This window comes from Mastigoproctus giganteus, chromosome 8 (genome assembly GCF_048544385.1).
Source record: "Mastigoproctus giganteus isolate SK-2022 chromosome 8, ASM4854438v1, whole genome shotgun sequence".
In the NCBI taxonomy this organism is placed as follows: domain Eukaryota; kingdom Metazoa; phylum Arthropoda; class Arachnida; order Uropygi; family Thelyphonidae; genus Mastigoproctus; species Mastigoproctus giganteus.
Genome location: NC_143582.1, coordinates 13,933,609 through 13,953,883, shown reverse-complemented (window position 1 = coordinate 13,953,883; position 20,275 = coordinate 13,933,609). Strand labels below are relative to the sequence as shown.

Below are 20,275 nucleotides of genomic sequence, written 5' to 3'. Positions count from 1 at the left end.
TCCTTCTGTTGTCTCGGCCCACGTTCTGGTTGGTCGCGCCCCCCCTTTTTTGTAGTGGGAACATTCGGACGCTAAGAAATTTCCAGAACTTTCATCTGACCATCCTCGTCCACTTATCCCCTTTTGTCACACAACTTTTTAAGTGACCGCCCTTGAAATTTTTAAGAGCACACTTCGGTGTCGGCCCATTTATACAGCGCTATGATACCCAATCTCAGCTTGCCTTATGATCTCAGTTCTTTCCTCTTTGGAGTCCGAACCCTTTCTTGGGGCGGTGGGCATTCCTTTGTCCTTTTCTTCCACAGTGCTGCTTCCGCTCTACTTACCGTCAACAAGAACTGCTTCAAACTGGCACTCCTATTGTATAGTTTCATTTCGAACTGGCCCCCCTGTGGCTACGCTAATCTGCTCTCTTCTGAAACGAACAACAGTGAGAGGGCAAGCAAATTGCTTAATGCAGTCTGTTTAAAACTATAATAATTTTCCAAAATATATAAAATTATTATTATTAATAGACATAAGAATGGGTTCTTACAGGTGTTCAGTAAGATGTTTTACCATCCATTCATGAAGATCTCTGACATCAGTAACTGTATATAACATCCTACTTTCACAAAGAACATATTAGTATAAGTATTCTAATAATTAGGGGGCTTCTCCCCCTGCTTGATGCACTTGCTCCTTTTGATAAAATAAAATTAAATACTTACAGAAGCTTTCGACTTCTGTGTGTCTCTTCCTCAGCTGTGAATAAATAAATACATTACATATGGAAATCAAGAATAGTACTGCATGGTCATGGCGCCTCCATAGCCAGGTGGGCAGGAGCGGCAGTGTGTAGCACACGCTTCTTGATTAGACCGCGGTTTGAGCCCGTGACCACCAAATACGGAGGATGCGGAAAGGTCAGGGAATGACCACCGCATATTCTTGGAGCAATATGGCCTTAGTTGCTAATGCTCCTAAAAACCAAATAATAACAACAACGACAACCGCATGGTCATGCTAGATAAACAAAACATATGCACAAGGTTTATCTAGCATGACCACACTAAAACAGAAGCTTGTTTTGCCACAGTAAAACAAGCTTCTGTTAAGTATTTTAGTATTTATGTATTACCACGTAACCAGCATCCCCCTTCTCCCAGTAGCTGAATAAATATCACTAGGAGGAAAATTATTTTGATGTATAGAAAGATAATTAAAAAAAATTAAAAGTTTTCGAAAAAAAAAAAGAAAAAAAGTTGGATGTCTGTCAGGTGACTCCCTACTGTTTTTGCCGCATTTTGAGCATCACTGCCACTGGTGGGTTAAATGAATGTGAATTTCTGCTTATTTTGGTTAATGAATTGTCTGCCTGGTTTGCTGTTGCAGTTTGTTGGAAAATAGAAATGCATGATAATGGCACTGTTCACTGTAATTTCTGATATTTCATTGGACTTTGTGGTGTGAAGCTAATTAACAATACCTTTCACTAAGATGTCAAAGAAATATGACATATTTTGGAAAAGCGAAAACTCATTTCCCATAAACGTAATGTTAAAAACAAGGGTTACAATCTCAACAATGAAATTTGACCACATTAGTGTTAAATAAATAATGGTTAACAAAACAGTAGTTTATGTTTAAACAATGATTTATTTCTCTAAAGAAATGAAAGCATAGCCTTTAAAATCAAGCAAATTATAATAATAAATAAATTCTTTTATGACATACAAATGTTAATGAATGTTTATTCTTCATCATCATCGACTAAATGCTTGCTTGTTGATGATTCATCGCTCATTGGTGGCCCATTGTTGGTTTGTTGGAGTCGTCTTCTTCAGAAATGCTTCGAGTAGTTTCCCCCCCCCCCCAAAGCAGTCCTTTATATATATATAAATTTCACAATAGGATCATGTAATATCAGCGTGGTAACTGCTTTATGTTATCTGAGTTCAAGCAGACGAGACACTTTCGTCTGCCTGAACAAACTTAACGTGTGCACAGTAGTACTGTATTGTATAGCTATATGCACGGTCCGAAATGCCGTATTTATGAATATTTATCATTTATTGATTGCAATTAATGTTCACATTTTCAATTTTGTTGATACCTAAAACTTAGGGGGAAAAAAAAACTCATAAAGCTGGAACTGCCTGTATTGTAAAATCGGAAAAAGGTAACACATTTGCCTTGTGAAGATGTGATATAACAATTTCATGTGGGAAATGCGATTAATCAGTGGCATCCTTCGACAAGTCTGTTTTAAGAGTTGAAAGAGTTGAAAAGTGAAACTAGTGAGTGGGAGTGACTTATTTTCAAATCAAATTCATGATTACAAGTTTTGAAATAAGAAAAATTGACAAATTCAAGACTAAGAACTTCTTAATTGCAAACTTCTAATAGAAGCAATCCTGTATAGGCCAAGCAAGCTGATAATTCTAGGCAATTTATCCATATAGACAAAACATGAATAGACAAAAAGTCTATTGATGTTTTTCTCTTCTGGCATGAATAAAGCAAAGTGCTTATTTTAAATGTTATGCCAAAATCCAGCTACCACGCCCTGACTAAAGTAATACTCAACTTACAGAAATTCGACTTTACGTAAGTTTTTGCCGGCCAGTGCAAACTTAAAAAAATCATGGAATCGTATTTTGCATCCGGAGGTATTGTGAAAATATCGTAATGTGAACCCAACAACGCATTGTGTTTTTTTTTTTTTTTTTTTTTTTTTTTTGTAATGCGTTCTAAGACCTTGGACGTTGAAATTTTTGCTATATAACTAAGCTATTTATCTCTCTAAAAGGTCATTTTTATAATGGGAATTGCGCTACACTTTCATCGTTACCATATGTTCCGTTATAAGGATCAATTTTGAATGCCTTTGTGATATTTTTCTAAAGAACATTTCTGAAGGTCAGGACTATAAAACAAAAAACAATTTGCACTTTTCGGTTTATTGGGCTTTTCTGTTAGCGCACTCTATTATAAAAGGCCTCCGTAGTCAGGAGTGGGAGTGCAGTAGCACACGCTCTTTGAGTAGACCGGGGTTTAAGCCCCTGACTGCTGAATACGGTTGATCTGCCAACCCGCACTGGACCAGCATAGCAGATTATGGTCCATTTCCCTCAGCATGAATTGTTGAGGAGGCTTCCATCCTGCAGTGGATTGATAATGGCTGCACTTTACCTATTATAAACAGGCATTGCATTTGCGATAATACTGATAACTGGAATTCTGTGGGTTTTTTACATTAACGATATTATGATGAAATGAGTTCCCCTTCACCGAAATCTTCAATCATATAAAAAACATAAATTTTCAGAATCTTCTCTTCATTCCTATTTACTTATTACAATGGTGAAGGGAAAGGGACCAATAGAAAGTGCAAGTGCTGGCAGTGCTAGGAAACGAAAAAAAATTGATTTAGAAATGAAGATGATTAATTAAGAATTACGAGGCAGGACAAAGTTTTTCATCTATTGCACGGAATTAGGTCTCGGTGCTTCAACAGTGAATACTATTTTAAAGGACAGTGTGCGTGTAAAAGAACATGTTAAAGGATCAGTGCATTTAAGATCAACAGTGATCACAAAACAGCATTTAGGTGCTATATCGAAGATGGAAAAGCTATTAATAATATAGATGGAAAATCAGATTTAGAAGCAAATGCCCAAGTCCAATGGCCATTCAAGCAAAAGCAAGAAGTATTTATGAAGATATTAAGGATAAGTACGGCGAACCCCAAACCAAGTTCGTGGCAAGCAATGAGAGGTTTAATAGGTTCAAGCATCACGCTAGTTTCCAAAACATTAAAGTATGCGGTAAAGTCGCCAGCGGTGATTCTGCAGCTGCAGAGAAATTTTGTGATGTGTTGGAAAAAACCCCTTCTAAATCTCCACAGCCCTCGGCTTCTGCAGCAGCGTGTTTATCAGCTGGAGAGTTAATTCTGGCAGTGATGCTGAAAAGGTAAAACTTGCTAATGTTATGCCAGTCTCCTCTCTCTTTTTGTAATTTTGTACACTTTTTAATTTTTCCTGAGCATGAGATTAAAAAAAAATTAAATAAATAATTCTATTTACATGTTCGTCGAACATTTCTTTTTTGCTTCAATCAAATTTGTGAGTACTGCATAAGCATTTAAGGAAATTCCGACTTACGTAGAGTTCCGCAGAACACAACCCTTACGTAAGTCGTGGAGTGGCTGTATAATGTTTCAATCTAATGTATCTCGTATCTATGTGCCAAGTCATTATTCCTAGATATGTTGAACAATGTTATGCCAAATTTATTTTACCAACAGTTTTCGAATCTTCCACTTTCATATTGGAAATTGATTGCCATAGCCAACTAAACTAAAAGAATGAGCCTATCTTAGTTATAGGCATTTCTGCTGCTAAGGTTGTTGTAGAGAGTCTAAATTTATCAGGAAATACTTTATGGCTGCATGTGACTACATGATGCACAAGTTCCCATTGAAAAATAATTTGTTTTTTGTAAATGTTGAGGTAGCAGAGATTTTTATCAATTGGCTGTGCAGCATTTTTGGATTTGAAATTTTTTGTGGATAAGTTTCCAGTACTTCATGATGTCATTAAAAGATAAAGAAATAGATGAGGCAATCGATGTTTTGTAGCATCAGTTCTGTCAGTTTGATTGTGAGAGCCTACCAGATGCTATTATGAAAGAAAGAATTGATTTCCTTGATTGGGGAACTGACAAGTGCACAAGAAGCTTGAAATATACCAGGTTATCCCAAGTCATGCTTGGGATAACCTGGTATATATTTCATCCAAGTTAGAAAAGCAGAAACTGAGTTCAGATTTTTTTTTTTTCTGGTGAAGCTTTGGAATGCTCCTAACAGCCAAGTTAAACAGAAGGGCTGTTGTTATGAACAAAAATTTGAATCACAATTTCTGAAGATAGAAACGTCAGCAACAGTTTTGAAGAAATCAAAACCAGTTGATGTCTAATAAAGTTTCCGAACAGAAATTCACAGACAGCAAAATGTTATGTAACCCAATGTTTAAAAGTGTATTGCACTAGTAAATGATCTTATGGCTGTATTTTTATGCAAAACTTGTATTTTGCTACTGAAATTTAATTTATAGTATGGACTTAAAAAAAAAAAAAAAAAAATCCTGTTTTTCCTGTAAAATGAAAACCGGTTTTCATTGTGCTTGCCTGAACTCCAACTTTTTGAATCTCAAATGTCATCATTCACAAGGATTTAAAATCTCTTCTTAAAAATGACATAAAAGTGATGAAATGTTTATAGTTTTCTTTATTTCCTATTAGACATTACTCAGAACCACCATTATGAATACCAACATTAGAAGTAATGATTTTTCAGGAGAATATGAGCAACAGTCAAAGAGAACATGGGATTAACTTTCAATGACTTGCACAATGTTAACAGTCAGTTACCATTGTGGTGATGCCATAGTAAATGGTGGAAACAAAAATAGCAGAGTGTGGTAGGCTTAAGGCCTTTCTGTTCAATCCCTATTCCATTCTGGTTATGTAAGCAGTCATCCCAATATATTTTTTTTTCTTTAATATTAATGATATGTTTGCTAATATTTCACCTTTTAATAATAGGTGAATGCTTATTGTTTTTTCCAAGACTTTCATTTAGGCGGTTTACTAAAGAAAAATGGCCTTTGAACAATTATAGCATTTCCTTTAAGATTGTCAATTTGAATTGAATTAAGCAGCAAAACTACTAATATAGCAGTTTTGGAGCATTGCAAGAACATTTTTGACAGTTTGTTCAAGGTCTTGACAAGAAAATCCTGGAACCAGCAAAACAAGAGAGCATAGGCAGTTTTAGAAACAGCCCCAATATCTTGGGCCAGCCATTCATTAAACACCATACTCCAGCAAGCTGGACCCAGTATGAAGTCTTGAGGACAGTCTTTGTTGATTGGCTTAACTATTTTGTAATAAGGAATCTAAATGATAATTTGATGATCAGTGAAATAACTTCTCAAACTATGGTAGCTTTGACAAGAACATTTTGTTACTCAAATCCTTGAAGCATATTAACCCATTGAATGTTGTCAATGGCTCTGTCAAAATCTAAAAATATACGAAGTAAGTATTTAGAAGGAAAAAAATTTGGATGACATTCAGGAGTTTAACAATGGCATTCATTGTGTAATAACCATGTTCCAATCAATATTGGTAACAGGAGGATAAATCGCCAGATCATATATATTCATCAGCATATTCTAAATGGGAAGCATTTAGGGAAGTAATCATAGAAGCTGCTAGGTATAGCAACTAAGAAATGTTCATCAAAGTTTAGAACAAAGTGGATGTCAGATTGCCTGATGAGATGAATTTCTTCACACAAAGAAGAAAAATGCATGAGATGCTTATAAATTATCAGGGGATGCAGAAACATACAGTGGGTTTAAACTAACTTGCAATAAAGTCACAAATGTAGTTAGCAAGCTAAAGCAGATTATGAGAAGCCTCTCACAAAAAATGCAAGTTAAGCATATAAGACTTCTTTACTTATGTAAACACTAGAAGGAAGTGGATGAATCACATTGGTCTACTAGATATGAATAGTTAACTGTTGATAATCCAGCTCAGGCTGCTGACAAACTCAATAGGTATTTTGCATCTATGTTTACATATGTGGAATTTTTTGGGATTGGGATGCCAGAAGTGTCTCAAATTCTAAAAGAGAGCTGAATGATTTTGTGATAACTGAGAGGAAAGAAGAGAAATTGTTGAAGCTAAACATGAAAAAGTTACCTGGGGTTGATGGTATCTACCCAATTATATTAAATGAGGCAGCAAAAGAGGTTAAGCAAACCTATAGCGATGATGAGAGCATTTTGAATTCATTGGAAGCCCCTATTACCTGGAGACGTAAATGTATCCCCAGTTCACAAAGGGAGATCAAATGGTGACATAAGTAATTACAGACCTTTCAGTGTGATATCTGTTCCATGAAAAATAATGGAGCCTCCCGCAATATTTCTTTAAATAATGCTGGAGGATCTAGACTGAACGGCGCCTCCGTAGCCAGGTGGGCAGGAGCGGCAGTGCGTAGCACACGCTTCTTGATTAGACCGGGGTTCGAGCCCGTGACCACAAATACGGAGGATGCGGAAAGGTTAGGGAATGACCACCGCATGTCCCCGGAGCAATATGGCCTTATTTGCTAATGCTCCTAAAAACCAAATAGCAACAATCTAGACTGAACGTTGTTATATGGCAGTTACATCCTGGATTTGTTAAAGGACGTTCTTGCTGACCAGCCTGATTAGATACTGTGACACAGTAACAAGGAACTGGATGTAAAGTGTAATTTTGACATCATATACTTAGATTTCAGAAAAGCTTTTGATACTTTTGCATGTAAAAGACTGCTATAGAAATTGGTGTAGTGTGACATTAACGGCAAGTAACTGCTATGGATAAACAGATGATTGAGTGTAAGATGATAAACAGTTTATCAACTGGCACTGCTCATCTTGAACTATTGTTATTAATAGATTACACTTGGGTTTGGTGCTGGACCAGTTGTTTTCAGTATTTAGTAACGATATGGATGAAAATGAAAGCAAGCTTATACAGCATCAGTAAAAAAAAAATCCATTTCACTTATCTAACCCCTCCAGTAGTTTGTCCAGTTCTCTCTTGAATTTATTCAACTATATATACTTCCACAATAATGGATGGTAACTTAATGCAGCAATCAACCACTCATTGGCTGAAGGCAAATTCTGCACATCTATTCTGCTACCATCCTTTCTCAATTTGAATTTATGTACCTTCATTGCACTAGCTTTGTGCAAGTTTGATTTTGGGGGGGCATTGTCGAGGCCATGTTATGTCAAGGATCTTTTTTTTTTTTTTTTTTTTATGAAAACCCCAAACACGAAAGGTATCAACCTATAGTACTTAGTACCGTGCATGGGTTGAAGGAGAAGTATGGGGGGGGGGGGGAAGCGATGCCGGAAACTTTGCTCTAGAGACTAAACATGGGTTTCACCACTTCAAGCCTCCAATAAGCAAAGTGGTGTCTGGGTATATTCTTACTGTGTCTATGCCATATCCAAAAATTTCATTACTTCATACAGCATTCCCCTCACCCTTTCGTACTACTGAATACACCATGAATTGTCAAACTAATAGAGCAAACCCATCTGCGAAAAGATCTAAACCTCCCAAACACTTCCTAGTTCATATCATAAATATACGTGGTCTCAGTTCTAATCTCAATGATGTCCATTTCTACTTCAGTCTGCCAAACCCTATGTACTTTTTTTGACAGAATCTCACTTATCGGTTGATTCAACCACTGCTCATCTCAGTTGCAAGAATTATTCTCTGTATCATTACTTTCACCTTGAATGTGGTACTTGTGCATATGTCTGTTCCAATAATCCCTGTCAGAGACTTGGTAACTTGGAATCTCTTCTTTTCAATCTTCTCTGGCTTAAAATCTCTCTATCTCATTCTGTCAAATTCATTTGTTATCTCTTTCTCCCAACTCCACTAATCGCTTGGGACTCCTTGATTCCCTCTCTTTGCAACTTGACTTTCTGCAGTCAAACTTTCCTAACAGTGAGGTAATTTTCCTTGGTGATTTTAATGTTCACAGCTCCAGCTGGATTCCGTTTTCTAGTCACACAGAGCCAGCTGGTCAAGATGCTGAGGCTTTTGCAATTGCTAATGACCTCTCACATATTGTTCATTTACCTATCAGAATACCGGACAATCCTAACCATACAGCCAACACACTTGATCTTTTTTCTCACAAACAACCCTTCTAAGTACACAGTCGAAGTGATGGTCATTTAGGCACCTCAGATCACAACTTGGTGATTGTCTCTTCTCCAATGTAGCCTTTATCTCATGGCTGTTCCCAACCTCGTGTTGTTTGGCGTTGCAAGAATGCAAAATGGAATGACCTGCGAGATTTCCTTTCTTCTTTCCCTTGGTCGGATTACTGTTTCAAAACTTCTGATGTCAACGTTTGCTCAGATTGTGTCAGTGAAATCATTCTTGTAGGAATGTAATCCTTTATTCCACACTCCACTTTGAAATCTCGTCCTTTATCGAAACCTTGGTTTTCCAATAAATGTGCTAGAGCTTTTCAAGAGAAGAATTTTACATATTGTAATTGGCTTGTTTCCAATTATTCAGTTTCATTTTCTGCCTACACAAAAGCTCTCAACAATTGCAAAGCAGTTATTGATCAGTCCGAACTAGATTTAGAGCAGGCTAAGAGTAGAAATCTTGCTTCTTGCCCTAATGGTAGCCAGGTCTCTTGCCAAAGCTATTGGCCGCAACTTTTGCCCATCTCTGCTCCTACCTCTGTCTAAACCAGATGGTTCTATTGTCACTTCAGCGAAGGATAAAGCTGACCTGCTAGCATCCCATTTTTCTTCCAATGTCACATATTAATGATCTTGGTAACCCCCCCCCCACCATTACCAACACGCTCCATTCATTGCCTCTTGCCTCCTGTGGTCTTCTGTCGAAACGATATCAGAAGGATTTTGACGAATCTTGATGCTAAGAAAGCTCCAGGTCCTGACAGTATTTCTCCACTTGTTCTCAAAATCTGTGTTCCTGAACTTACTCGTGTTTTGTGTCTTCTTTTATCACTTTCTTATTCCAAAGATGTTTTTCCTTCTGCTTGGAAATTTGCTCATATCCAGCCAGTTCCTAAAAAGGGTGACAAATCCTTCCATCCAATTATTGTCCCATTGCGATTACTTCTGCTCTTTCCAAAGTAATGGAGAAATCAATTAACCGCCAACTCTTGCACTACCTAGAAACCCCTCCGTCTGATCAACGATCGCCAGTACCAATTCCGTCAGTGTCGATCCACTGGTAATATTCTAGCTTATGTTATCCCTTTATGCACAAATTCAATGGAAAAGTTCGGTGAAACACAAGCAGTCGGTCTTGACATCACAAAGGCTTTCGATTCTGTTTGGCATAAAGGTCTTCTAAACAAGCTTCCAACTTATGGTTTGCCAACTGTTTTTTGTAATTGTCTCTCCCAGTTTTCTCTCAGATCGCTCACTGAGGGTGATGTTAGATGGCTCTCTGTCTTCTAACTTCTCCACTAATGCTGGTGTCCCCAAGGTTCACTTCATTCCCCCACTCTTTTCCTCCTGTATATTAATGACCTTCTTCCATTGACAGGAATCCCAACCATAGTTTTGCTGATGGTGGCACATTGAATTCCACTTTCCAGTTTGAGAAACCGCGCTCTGCTCAATCAACTTCAACTTCGAGTATCCACTACCAAATCCTTAAATGCCAATCCCCAGGTAATTCTCCAATGGGGGAGAAACAACTTAGTTGATTTCAATCCTCCTTAAATTCAGTCTCGTCTTATATCTTGCAAAAAGGATTCTTCTGCTCCTATGCTTATCTTTGGTGACACTGATTTCTAGGTAAGATGAAATCTCTTTTGGGGATAACCCTTACTTCTAATCTCTCTTGACACAAGCACGTTACAAATATTGCTTCCTCTGCATCTAAAAAACTTGGCTTTCTGTTTCACTCTCGGTGTTACTTTTCTTCCAAACAGCTATTCACTCTATACAAATCTGAAATCTGCCTACCATGGAATATTGTTCCCACATCTGGGGCAGTGGCCCCAAAATCTCTCTCAGGCTTCTAGATTCCATTCAGAAGATTGCAGTTAGGTTAATTAATGACTCATCTCTATCAGTCTCTCCACTCTCTGTCTCATAGACATACTGTTTCTGCTGCATGGCTTTTCTACGGATACTTCCATGGGCACTATTCTTCTGAATTGGCTTCTATAATTCCCACTCTCTCTTTCAAAACAGTCCGAACACCTACCGCCAACATTCATTTACTGTCCAACTTCAAGGTCACAGAACCAACTTTTCATCTTCCTCATTTATTCATTCAGTTGCCATTTTCTGGAACAACCTTACTTCATATGTATTTCCTGAAAATTACAGTCTACAGAAGTTCAAGTCTAATGTTATCAAATATCTTCTTTTGTCTTCTCAAACTCCAACCCATACACAGTACTAAGTACTATAGATTCTAATACCTCTCATGTATTGGGTTTCATAAAAAAAATATATTCTTACCAAAAAATAAAGAGGTTCTTTAAATTGTAATCTCTAGAAACTAGCCATCTGTATGGCAACATAATTGAAGTGTCTAAGGCTTTAATAGTTGACATGGGTGGACATTTCAGTGTTGAGTCAGTTTGGTGCACTAAGCAGAATTTGGGAGTAGGAGTGTATTATAGGCCTAATCACTCTGATTAGTGAAATGAACACCTGTACAAAGAAATAGTGGGCTAGTAAATCAGATTATCTTATAATGGGAGATTTTAACTTCTCAGATATTGAATTGAACTTCAGTGTTGGTGACTAGCACGGCTATTGTCGATTTATTGGATGATTATTTTCTACAGCAGCATGTTTAAGAGGCAATCAGAGGGAGTAATATTCTTGATTTGATTATCAGCAGTGATTCTTCATGCATTAAGAATCTGCAGATAAAGAAACCACTAGGTGGCAGTGATCACAGTGTGCTGATGTGGGATTTACTCAAAGACATAACTACCATCGGGGGTAAAGGGAAGGGTTTTTGCTTTCATAAAGGTGACTACAGTGGTCTGAGACAGTTTTTAAATTCTATACATTTCAACTAACAGCCAGTTCTAAACAGGAAGCATTCAAGGAATTAATCTTGGAAGTTACTAGGCTTTTCATATCAACTAAGAAATATTGTTCAAGGTTTAGGCCTAAATGGATGTCAGATTAACTAATGAGACTTGTGGTAGAGAAGAAAAATGCATGGGATGCATATAAATTATCAGGTGTCACAGAAACATATGGTAGACTGGTCTGTAATCAAGTCACAAAAGAGGTTAGGCAGGCAAAAACAAAATTTGAGAATTCTTTGGCAAAGGATGCAAAGAAAAACAACAAAGATTTCTTTACTTATGTAAACTCCAGAAGGAAGAGGATGAACCAGATTGGTCCACTTGATATTAATGGTTCGACTGTTGATGATCCTGCTGAGGTAGCTAACAAACTGAATGAGTATTTTGCATTTACATTCACACATGAGGAATTATGTTGGGAAGTGGAGGCCTGAAGCTTATCAAATTCTAGCAGGGTGCTAAATAATTTTGTAATAACTGAGAGCAAAGTGGAGGAGAAATTGTTGAATTTGAATATAAGGCACCTGGAGTGGATGGGATCTGTTCAGTTATATTAAAGGAGGCAGCAAAGGAATTAAGCAAATTCTCCATAATTATGAGAGCTTCTGTGGACTCAGGGGAAGTCCCCATGGACTGGAGATGTGCTAATGTGTCTCCAATTCACGAAGGGGATCAAAGGGTGACACGAGTAATTACAGACCTGTTAGTTTAACTTGTATTTCAGGGAAAATTAATGAGTCACTGGTTAAAGAAGCTCTGCAAAATCATCTTGACATGACTGCAGTTATAGTTCAAACACAGCATGGGTTTGTTAAGGGAAAGTCTTGTCTGACCAATTTGATTTGATATTATAATCTGGTGACAAAGGAAATTGTCTGTGCACCAAGAACTCGCAGTGGAAGTTAAGTGAAACTTCTTTAGAATCTTTTGAAACATTTATTATTTCAATGTTACAGTGGTTTAATATTTTACAATTGTTTTACAAGTTAATTACAAAGTTTTTACAGATTTCTCCTTTGCACTCAATGGAGGTGGTTTCCCTGGTTGCATTGCACGTATGTATGCTCTTCATGCCTTACAATGCTCACTATTAGTCTTTGGCATGTTGAATTATAAAGATTTTTCTATTGAAATTTCTCATGAAATATGGTAGAGAATGACAAAATATTTTGGTTTTAAATTTTTAAAATCTGACTGCTAGAAGCTCAGATATAGCAATAAAAACGTAAATGCAACATGTGCAAGTTACACCGTGGCCATACTGTAGTGGTACTGATTACATCATGCGTTGACGCCTTCGTAGCCAGTTGGGCAAGAGCAGCAGTGCGTAGCACACACTTCTTGATTAGACCGGGGTTCGAGCCTGAGCCCAGGATGCAGAAAGGTCAGGGAATGACCACTGCATATCCCCAGAGCAATATGGCCTTTGTTGCTAATGTTCCTAAAAACCAAATAACAACAACATCATGCATTGCTGCTACATATACCATACTTCATTTCGTGGCAATTTTTGTCAATCTTGAGGCTTAAGTTACTACAATGTGAAAACTGCCTGGGGCATACCTGAAGAAGTTTCACTTCAAGAAGGAATCAGTCTCTTACCCTTGAGAAATCGAAGAAAATCACACATCCACAATTAAAGAAATCCTGTTCGATATTAATCAAAGTATGTTAAGATTCAAATAATTATACTTTCACATGGTTGGACAGATTTTCAATAAATACAGTTCTCTCCAATCTGCTCAAATACAACTATCCTGTTCTCAGATTGCAAAGACTAATAGATTATATCGTGGATGTTCATGTTCCTGACCAATAAAACCGTCATACTAACTTACTGTATTCTAATAATTGTTGTATAATAGAGTTAATATTACTTCTCATGGTATGTGATGACTGTATCTCTGGTTTCACTAACAAAGATACAGTCAATTTCAGACATTTTTATACTCTACCCTAGTGAATGTGTAGGTTTATCATTTTGATAAAATGTGTTGGAAACCGTAAGGTTGTGTGTTTGACACACTTCAGTCTTTCAGTCATTGCCATAAACAGTAATGCAATCATTAATTGTGATATTTTCACTGGATCTAAACATTTTGTAATTATTCCACTCTCCATTTGGCAGTTTAAATCTGTCTTAGATTAATTTAACAGGCAGTATTAACATATGATATTGACTGCTTCATTCAATTCCCCAAAGAAATTCCATTAGCATAATTTACGATAATGCAAAGTTCCTTTGTGAATATCAAAGTTTCATTTTTGCTGCGCCAGCAATCAGTCATTAATCATTAATTAATTCATAGTAATTCATTTATTTATTTACAACTATACAATGCATTAACTGTTCTGTTAAGAGTTAATGTTTACATGGTATGAAGCAGCAGTTCCACTGTAAAAACATTTTAGAGGAAACATGACATCTGCAAAATTTTATGAATAGTAGTAACTAGTAAAAATCCAACTACACACAGTATTCCCAGTTGGTTACCCTCCCAAGTACTAACTGGGCATAATGCTGCTTAACTTTGGTGATCAGATGAAAACCGGCTCATTCAGTCTATTATGATAGTTAGCTGTTCAGAGTACCTGTAATTCATTTACTTATGGCTTAGATTGCAGTGTCGCATTTTCGTTGCGATTTCCACAAACGCAAGTTACTCCCATGTGAAAACTGCCTGGAGCAAACCTAAAGAAGTTTCACTCCAGTAATTTTTATATCATACACTTGGATTTTAGGATAGCTTTAGATCCTGTTGCATGTGGAAGACAACTGCAAATTGGAGCAGTATGGTATTAAGGGCAAATTGCTTCTATAGAAGTAACTAGTAAACTAGTTGAGTGGGAGAAGACAGAGAGTGGTAATCAATGGACACTGCTTTTCATGGACTAATGTTATTAGTGGAGTCCCCTGGGGTTCGGTGTTCAGCCCATTGTTATTTTCTGTATTTATTAATGATATTGATGAAGGTATATCAGGCTTAATGTCCAAGTTTGATGATGCGAAGGTTGGCAGGGTACTTAATGACAGTAATTACAGTACACTACCGCAGCAGGATGTAGAAAAGTTGAGCAGATGGGCTGAGAGGTGGCAACTGAAGTTTAACATTGACAAATGTAAAGTTCTGCGTATGTATATTAGTAACCCCAGAGTAACATACCAACTGTGTGGTACTACACTCATGATAGTGGAGAATGAAAAAGACCTGGGGGTAATTGTGTAGTCAGATATGAAGTTTTCTGAGCAGTGCAGACAGGCTGCAAGAGCAGCTTACGAAGTGTTGTCAATGATATACAGGAACTTTGCTAGCAGGGATAAGGGGGTGATTGTCCCCGTGTATAAGGCAGTGGTCAGGCCACACCTTGAGTACTGCATACAGGTCTAGAGGTCTCATTTTAGGAAGGATGTAGAGCTGCTGGAATGAATACAGAGAAGGGCAACTAGATTGATGAATGGAACAAAGGGTTACTCTTATGAAGAAAGGCTAAAGTTCTGCAAATTGCAGTGTCTGGAGACTAGGCACCTGTGAGGTGACCTGATTGAGGTGTATAATGCCTTGAATGGTTTGAGCAAGCTGAATGCTGATGGGATTCTTCCTCTTGCTGAGATTACTCACCTGAGGGGACATTAATTCAAATTTAGGAAAGACAGTTGTAGAATTGATGTGTGGAAATTTGCCTTTAGCCAGTGGGTAGGTTGATTGCTGGAACAGACTTCCATCTGTCGTGGAAGTTGACAGCTTAAATAAATTCAAAGCAGAACTAGACAAACTTTTGGAGTGAATGGATGGTGGAAATGGGAAGAGGTTTTTTTTTTTTTTGCTGATGCTGTATAAGTTTGCTTTCTTGCATCATATGCCTCTACTAATGCTAATAGAATTATGTAAACTATATGTCAGTGTTATTTTTATTCTTTCTCGGGTTGAAATGCAGAAATGGACACTAGTTTTATATTGAAGTGAGTGTGTGAAAAGTTTCTTTCGACAAAAGAGTTATTGATCGTTGGAATAAACTTTCACCTAATGTGTAAATGGTAGTTTAAATAAATTTAACAATGGAATGGGCAAATGAGGTGTGTTTTTTTTTTTTTTTGGTCGGGGTTTCTGTATATGCCTTGCTGTATAATTCTTGTATCAAGTTACCAGGACTAATGCTAAGGCAGATGAAGTAACTACCCCAACAAATGATTAAAGACAGTTTTGATTTCTTAAATAATGTATATCAATTCAAATTTTTATACTGTACTAATAAATCTACCCATGCTATGTGTTGTCCAAGAATTTGCTGAAGCAATGCTAACTATTCTTATGATGGCCTTTGATTATATATCAACACAAATACATGAATTTCTATCCTATATCATCATTCTTCTCTTTCTTGGTGATTCCCTTCTGCTTTTCTCTCTCTGGGTAATTCAGATTTTTTTTGCCTGGTGCAGCATAAGCCTCAAGCTACTTTGCACCAAATAGCTAATAATAATAATAGTTGGACTAATAACAATAATAGTTGGGAAAATGGCATGTAAAGTAGGTTTCTCTAAATGGCTGAAACTGAATTAGACTTTTTTTTACTCTGCTTTATTTCCTTGTTTTTTATTTACGTTATAATTATGCTCATCTGCACCTTATTCTGCACCTCCCTTATTGAGTTACATTTGATTTCTAATTAACTTATTGAGAAAAATGTTTGTTGTGTGTGCGCACATTATATTTTTTATAATGATTTAATGTCGGTAAACAATTTTTTTTTCAAGAATCCAACCAAACCGAAGCATAGTTTTTGTGCAGAAAGATAACATTCTGGCATGGAAAAAACATCAGAGACTGCAGTTAGGACTCCTGGATCAGGTTATTATGTTGAAATTTTATTCTATAATTTTTCCTTTTAATAATTTTTGTTTACTATAAGGAAATAAGTAATAAAAATTTTTAGATTATTGCATTTACACCAAAAAATCACAACTCTTATCTTTGCATTTATTAATGGAATTGTATGTATGGTCAATTAAAATAACTATTACGGATTGGGACTAATGTGTTTTTTTATGAATATTATAAAATTATATTAAACAATTTCTGAATATGAGAATTCAGTTTATACTTTTAGTAATGGCTACAGTAAGTCCCCGACTCACGTAAGCCTGAGTTACGTAACTTCGGACTTGCGTAAATTTTTTTTCGTTCAAATTTTTCTAGCGGTAAAAAAAAAGAAGAAAATAATAATAATAATAATAATAAAGCAATCAATAACAACGTACACGGCATGCACAAGTGAGATATGGAGTAACAAGTTTACGAAGTTTAAAAAATAGGAATGAAGAGAAGATACTGAAAATTTGTTTTTTTATGTGACGGAGGATTTCAGTGAAGGGGACATACATTTCACCATAATAACATAAAAACTCACAGAATTCCAGCTATTGGTATTATTGCAAATGCAATAAGATCAAGTTTACTACCTATTTATAATGAATTGCAATAACAGAAAAGCCCAATAAACCGGAAACTGCAAATTGTTTTTATTTGTTTTGTAGTAGTGACCTCCAGAAATCTGCTTTAGTAAAATGTGAGCGTGCATGAGGTGATGGATATTGTGTTTCTACCTTAACCCTGTGAAGTTCTTTGCAGAAAATTTCATTTTGACTGTTATCATGGTGCCAACTAAGAGAATAAGTGACAGTGGTGCTAGTAAATCTGGCGCCTCCGTAGCCAGGTGGGCAGGAGCAGCAGTGCATAGCACACACTTCTTGATTAGACCGGGGTTCGAGCCCATGACCACCAAATACAGAGGATGCGGAAAGGTCAGGGAATGACCACCGCATATCCCTGGAGCAATATGGCCTTAGTTGCTAATGCTCCTAAAAACCAAAATAACAAATAACTAGTAAATCTACCAAGAAAAGGAAAGCAATCGATTTGGATCAGAAAGTTAAAATAATAAGTATTTATGAAAATGATAAAACATTAACAAGTATCACACGGAATTTAGATTTGTCAGCGTCAACAGTGAACACAATAATAAAGGACAAAGACAGAGGACAAATACGAGAAGCAATGAAGGGATCGACACCAGTGCAGTTAACTATAATAAACAAGGCTATGAAATACACATCAGTTTTTACAGTACAATAACATGCATTTTTTCTTCCTTTTATGTTTTCTTTTCTTATGTGCCACTCCGGCTACAGATAAAGTTCCCAGATAAAGTTTTTAATTGAACTAATTAAAAATATATAACTATTTTTCTATATATATATATTTTTTTTTTTTTTTCGTTCATTCTTCTGAGGATATTATGTGGTTTTTGTAATTTTGGCATGTCAGGAATATAGTAGCAATATTTTATTAGTCATTCCCGAGTTATGTAAAGCATGACTTGCATAAGAAGTCCTGAAACATATATCTTATACCACATGAATATTAAGATAATTTATTCAGTTAGTAACTAAATTCCTATACATTAAGGTGATGTTTTGGGAACCTTGCCGATACCCATCATCAGACCATATATTGGCTGTTGTCAGCTCCCTGCTTGCCTAGTGTTTTGATTCCTACGATGCATTCTTAGAGACTGCACAATTCAGTTTATCTTATATATATGTTATCGGGTAGAAACTTAAGATTTTTATTATTAACTACAGTTATTATCTTAACTGTAGTTAAGAATAAAAATAATAGCATTTCAGATAGATATGGGCATGATTGGTCTTTTTGTATTCTTTTCTAATGTACTTTGCAATGTATATATTACAATTAGCACAACTATGAAGCTACATTGTATGCATGTTGTGGAATCATACTATGCTATACACTGTTTTTGAAACTACTCAATGTTGATAGTATCATGAATATAGGTGTAGAGCAGAGTAGTTTTAGGTCTACCAAGACTAGAGACTCCATTCTTTAACCATAACATATTTTTGTCAAGATTATCTGGCCGGGTTCAACATAGCTCACAGTGTTAAAATTTTGATTGTGAATTTACTTTGTGATATTCTAACAGTCCGTGAATGCCATTGAATTCTCACATACTTCCAAACAGCTTTGTTTCTGATTTCATTGTCCATCATTATGTAATCACAAGACAGAGAATGAAAAAACCTTATATTTTTGGCTTCATATTTGAATGAACGCCCATCTAGTTCCAGGCAAAGATAAATGTATGAAATGGTTATATTAAAAAATTTGGTACATGATGTTTCTTAATGGCTGGAGTAAGAATGCTATGTCATCTTTCTTGGTTCTCCATCATGTGGATCACTTTTAAACCAGCAAATAATGTAATTCTGTCAAATAACCAGAATGCTTACCAGAAAAAAAATTATATTTACAAATTCAAATACATTTCTTATGTTATGTTTTTTATTTCTCATCAATAATTTTCTCATAATATGAGAAATTTTCTCATATTATGAGAAAATAATTTCTTTTATTTTTTATATTACTGTAGTCTTAAGGCAGGGGTAGGGGTCAGCAATCTTTTTTGTGTGAAGAGAATCTGAAGAGCCGCACCTCAGCTCTAGCGGGGGGGGGTTAAGAAATGGAATAGTGGGAAGGTGTTTTATTAAAAAAATATATATTTTGAAATATTATTTATTAATACCGAAAAAACGTAACAAACATCCAATTAGGTACAAATAATTACCTTAAGATTACCATAGACATTACAAGCAAAGTCATGGTACTTTATTGTGCTTAGTATCTTAGACATACTTTCATGTGATTCTTTCATGCCAGCAGCATGAAGTAGAGGAAATGGTGGGAATGCATTTCCATTGTACAGGAAAAATGCTTAATTTTGAGGCATCAGTAAATATACATCATTCATTAGGATTGTGTTTAGTGTGTCAGAAGACCAGTAATATCTTTATAGAAACTCATACTGTCTTTCATAACCAAATATTTTGAAGACACTTTGTGTCATTTTTGATATACTACTTCAAGTGACTTCAGCTGTTCTAATCTAGAACTAAAGAATTTGGTTTGCTCTTTAGATAAGTTTAAAAACTAATTTATTCATCTCTTATTGCTTAATTTCATGTAGCACATTATAATTTGCTGGTTGGTAGTCCAAATCTGTTGAAGTGGATGATCTGGTAAAGTTTCGAGAATCGTAACTGTATTCATAACTGTTTCTTTTATCCCATGGTTTACAACCTCGTTGTCAACCACGGGATAAAAGGAAATTTAGACCAGTTTGATTGATTCAGGACCTGCAAATAATGAAGAAAGTTTATAAAAACTGTGTCCAGTTCCGATTGGCTGCAAAGCTATGGAGTTTTCAATAATAAAGAAATGATAAAATAATATATAAGAATATACAGACATTAGCATTAGTTGAGGCATATGATCAGCATCAGCCAAAAAAAAAAAAAAAAACCCTTCCTATTTCACCCATCCGGTCACTCGAAATGTTTGTTAGTTCAGCCTTAAATTTATTTAAGCTATCAACTTCCACAACAACAGATGGATGTCTGTTCCAGCAATCAGTTACCTGCTGGCTAAAGGCAAACTTCTGCAAATCTATTCTACAACTGTCTTTCCTCAATTTGAATCTGTGACCCTTATACACCTTGATCAGGTCACCTCG

General features: G+C 36.1%; 1 protein-coding gene across 2 annotated transcripts in view; it reads left to right on the top strand.

Annotated features, from left to right (window-relative positions):
* LOC150081272 (sentrin-specific protease 6-like) overlaps positions 1–20,275 on the top strand; it is a 369,847-nt gene that overhangs the window by 99,261 nt on the left and 250,311 nt on the right. For both annotated transcript variants that reach the window (XM_090379581.1, XM_090379580.1), the window contains exon 3: positions 16,440–16,533. In XM_090379581.1, coding sequence (XP_090235707.1) covers positions 16,491–16,533 — 43 coding nt within the window. In that variant the 5' untranslated portion in view covers positions 16,440–16,490. The remainder of the gene's footprint in view (positions 1–16,439; positions 16,534–20,275) is intronic.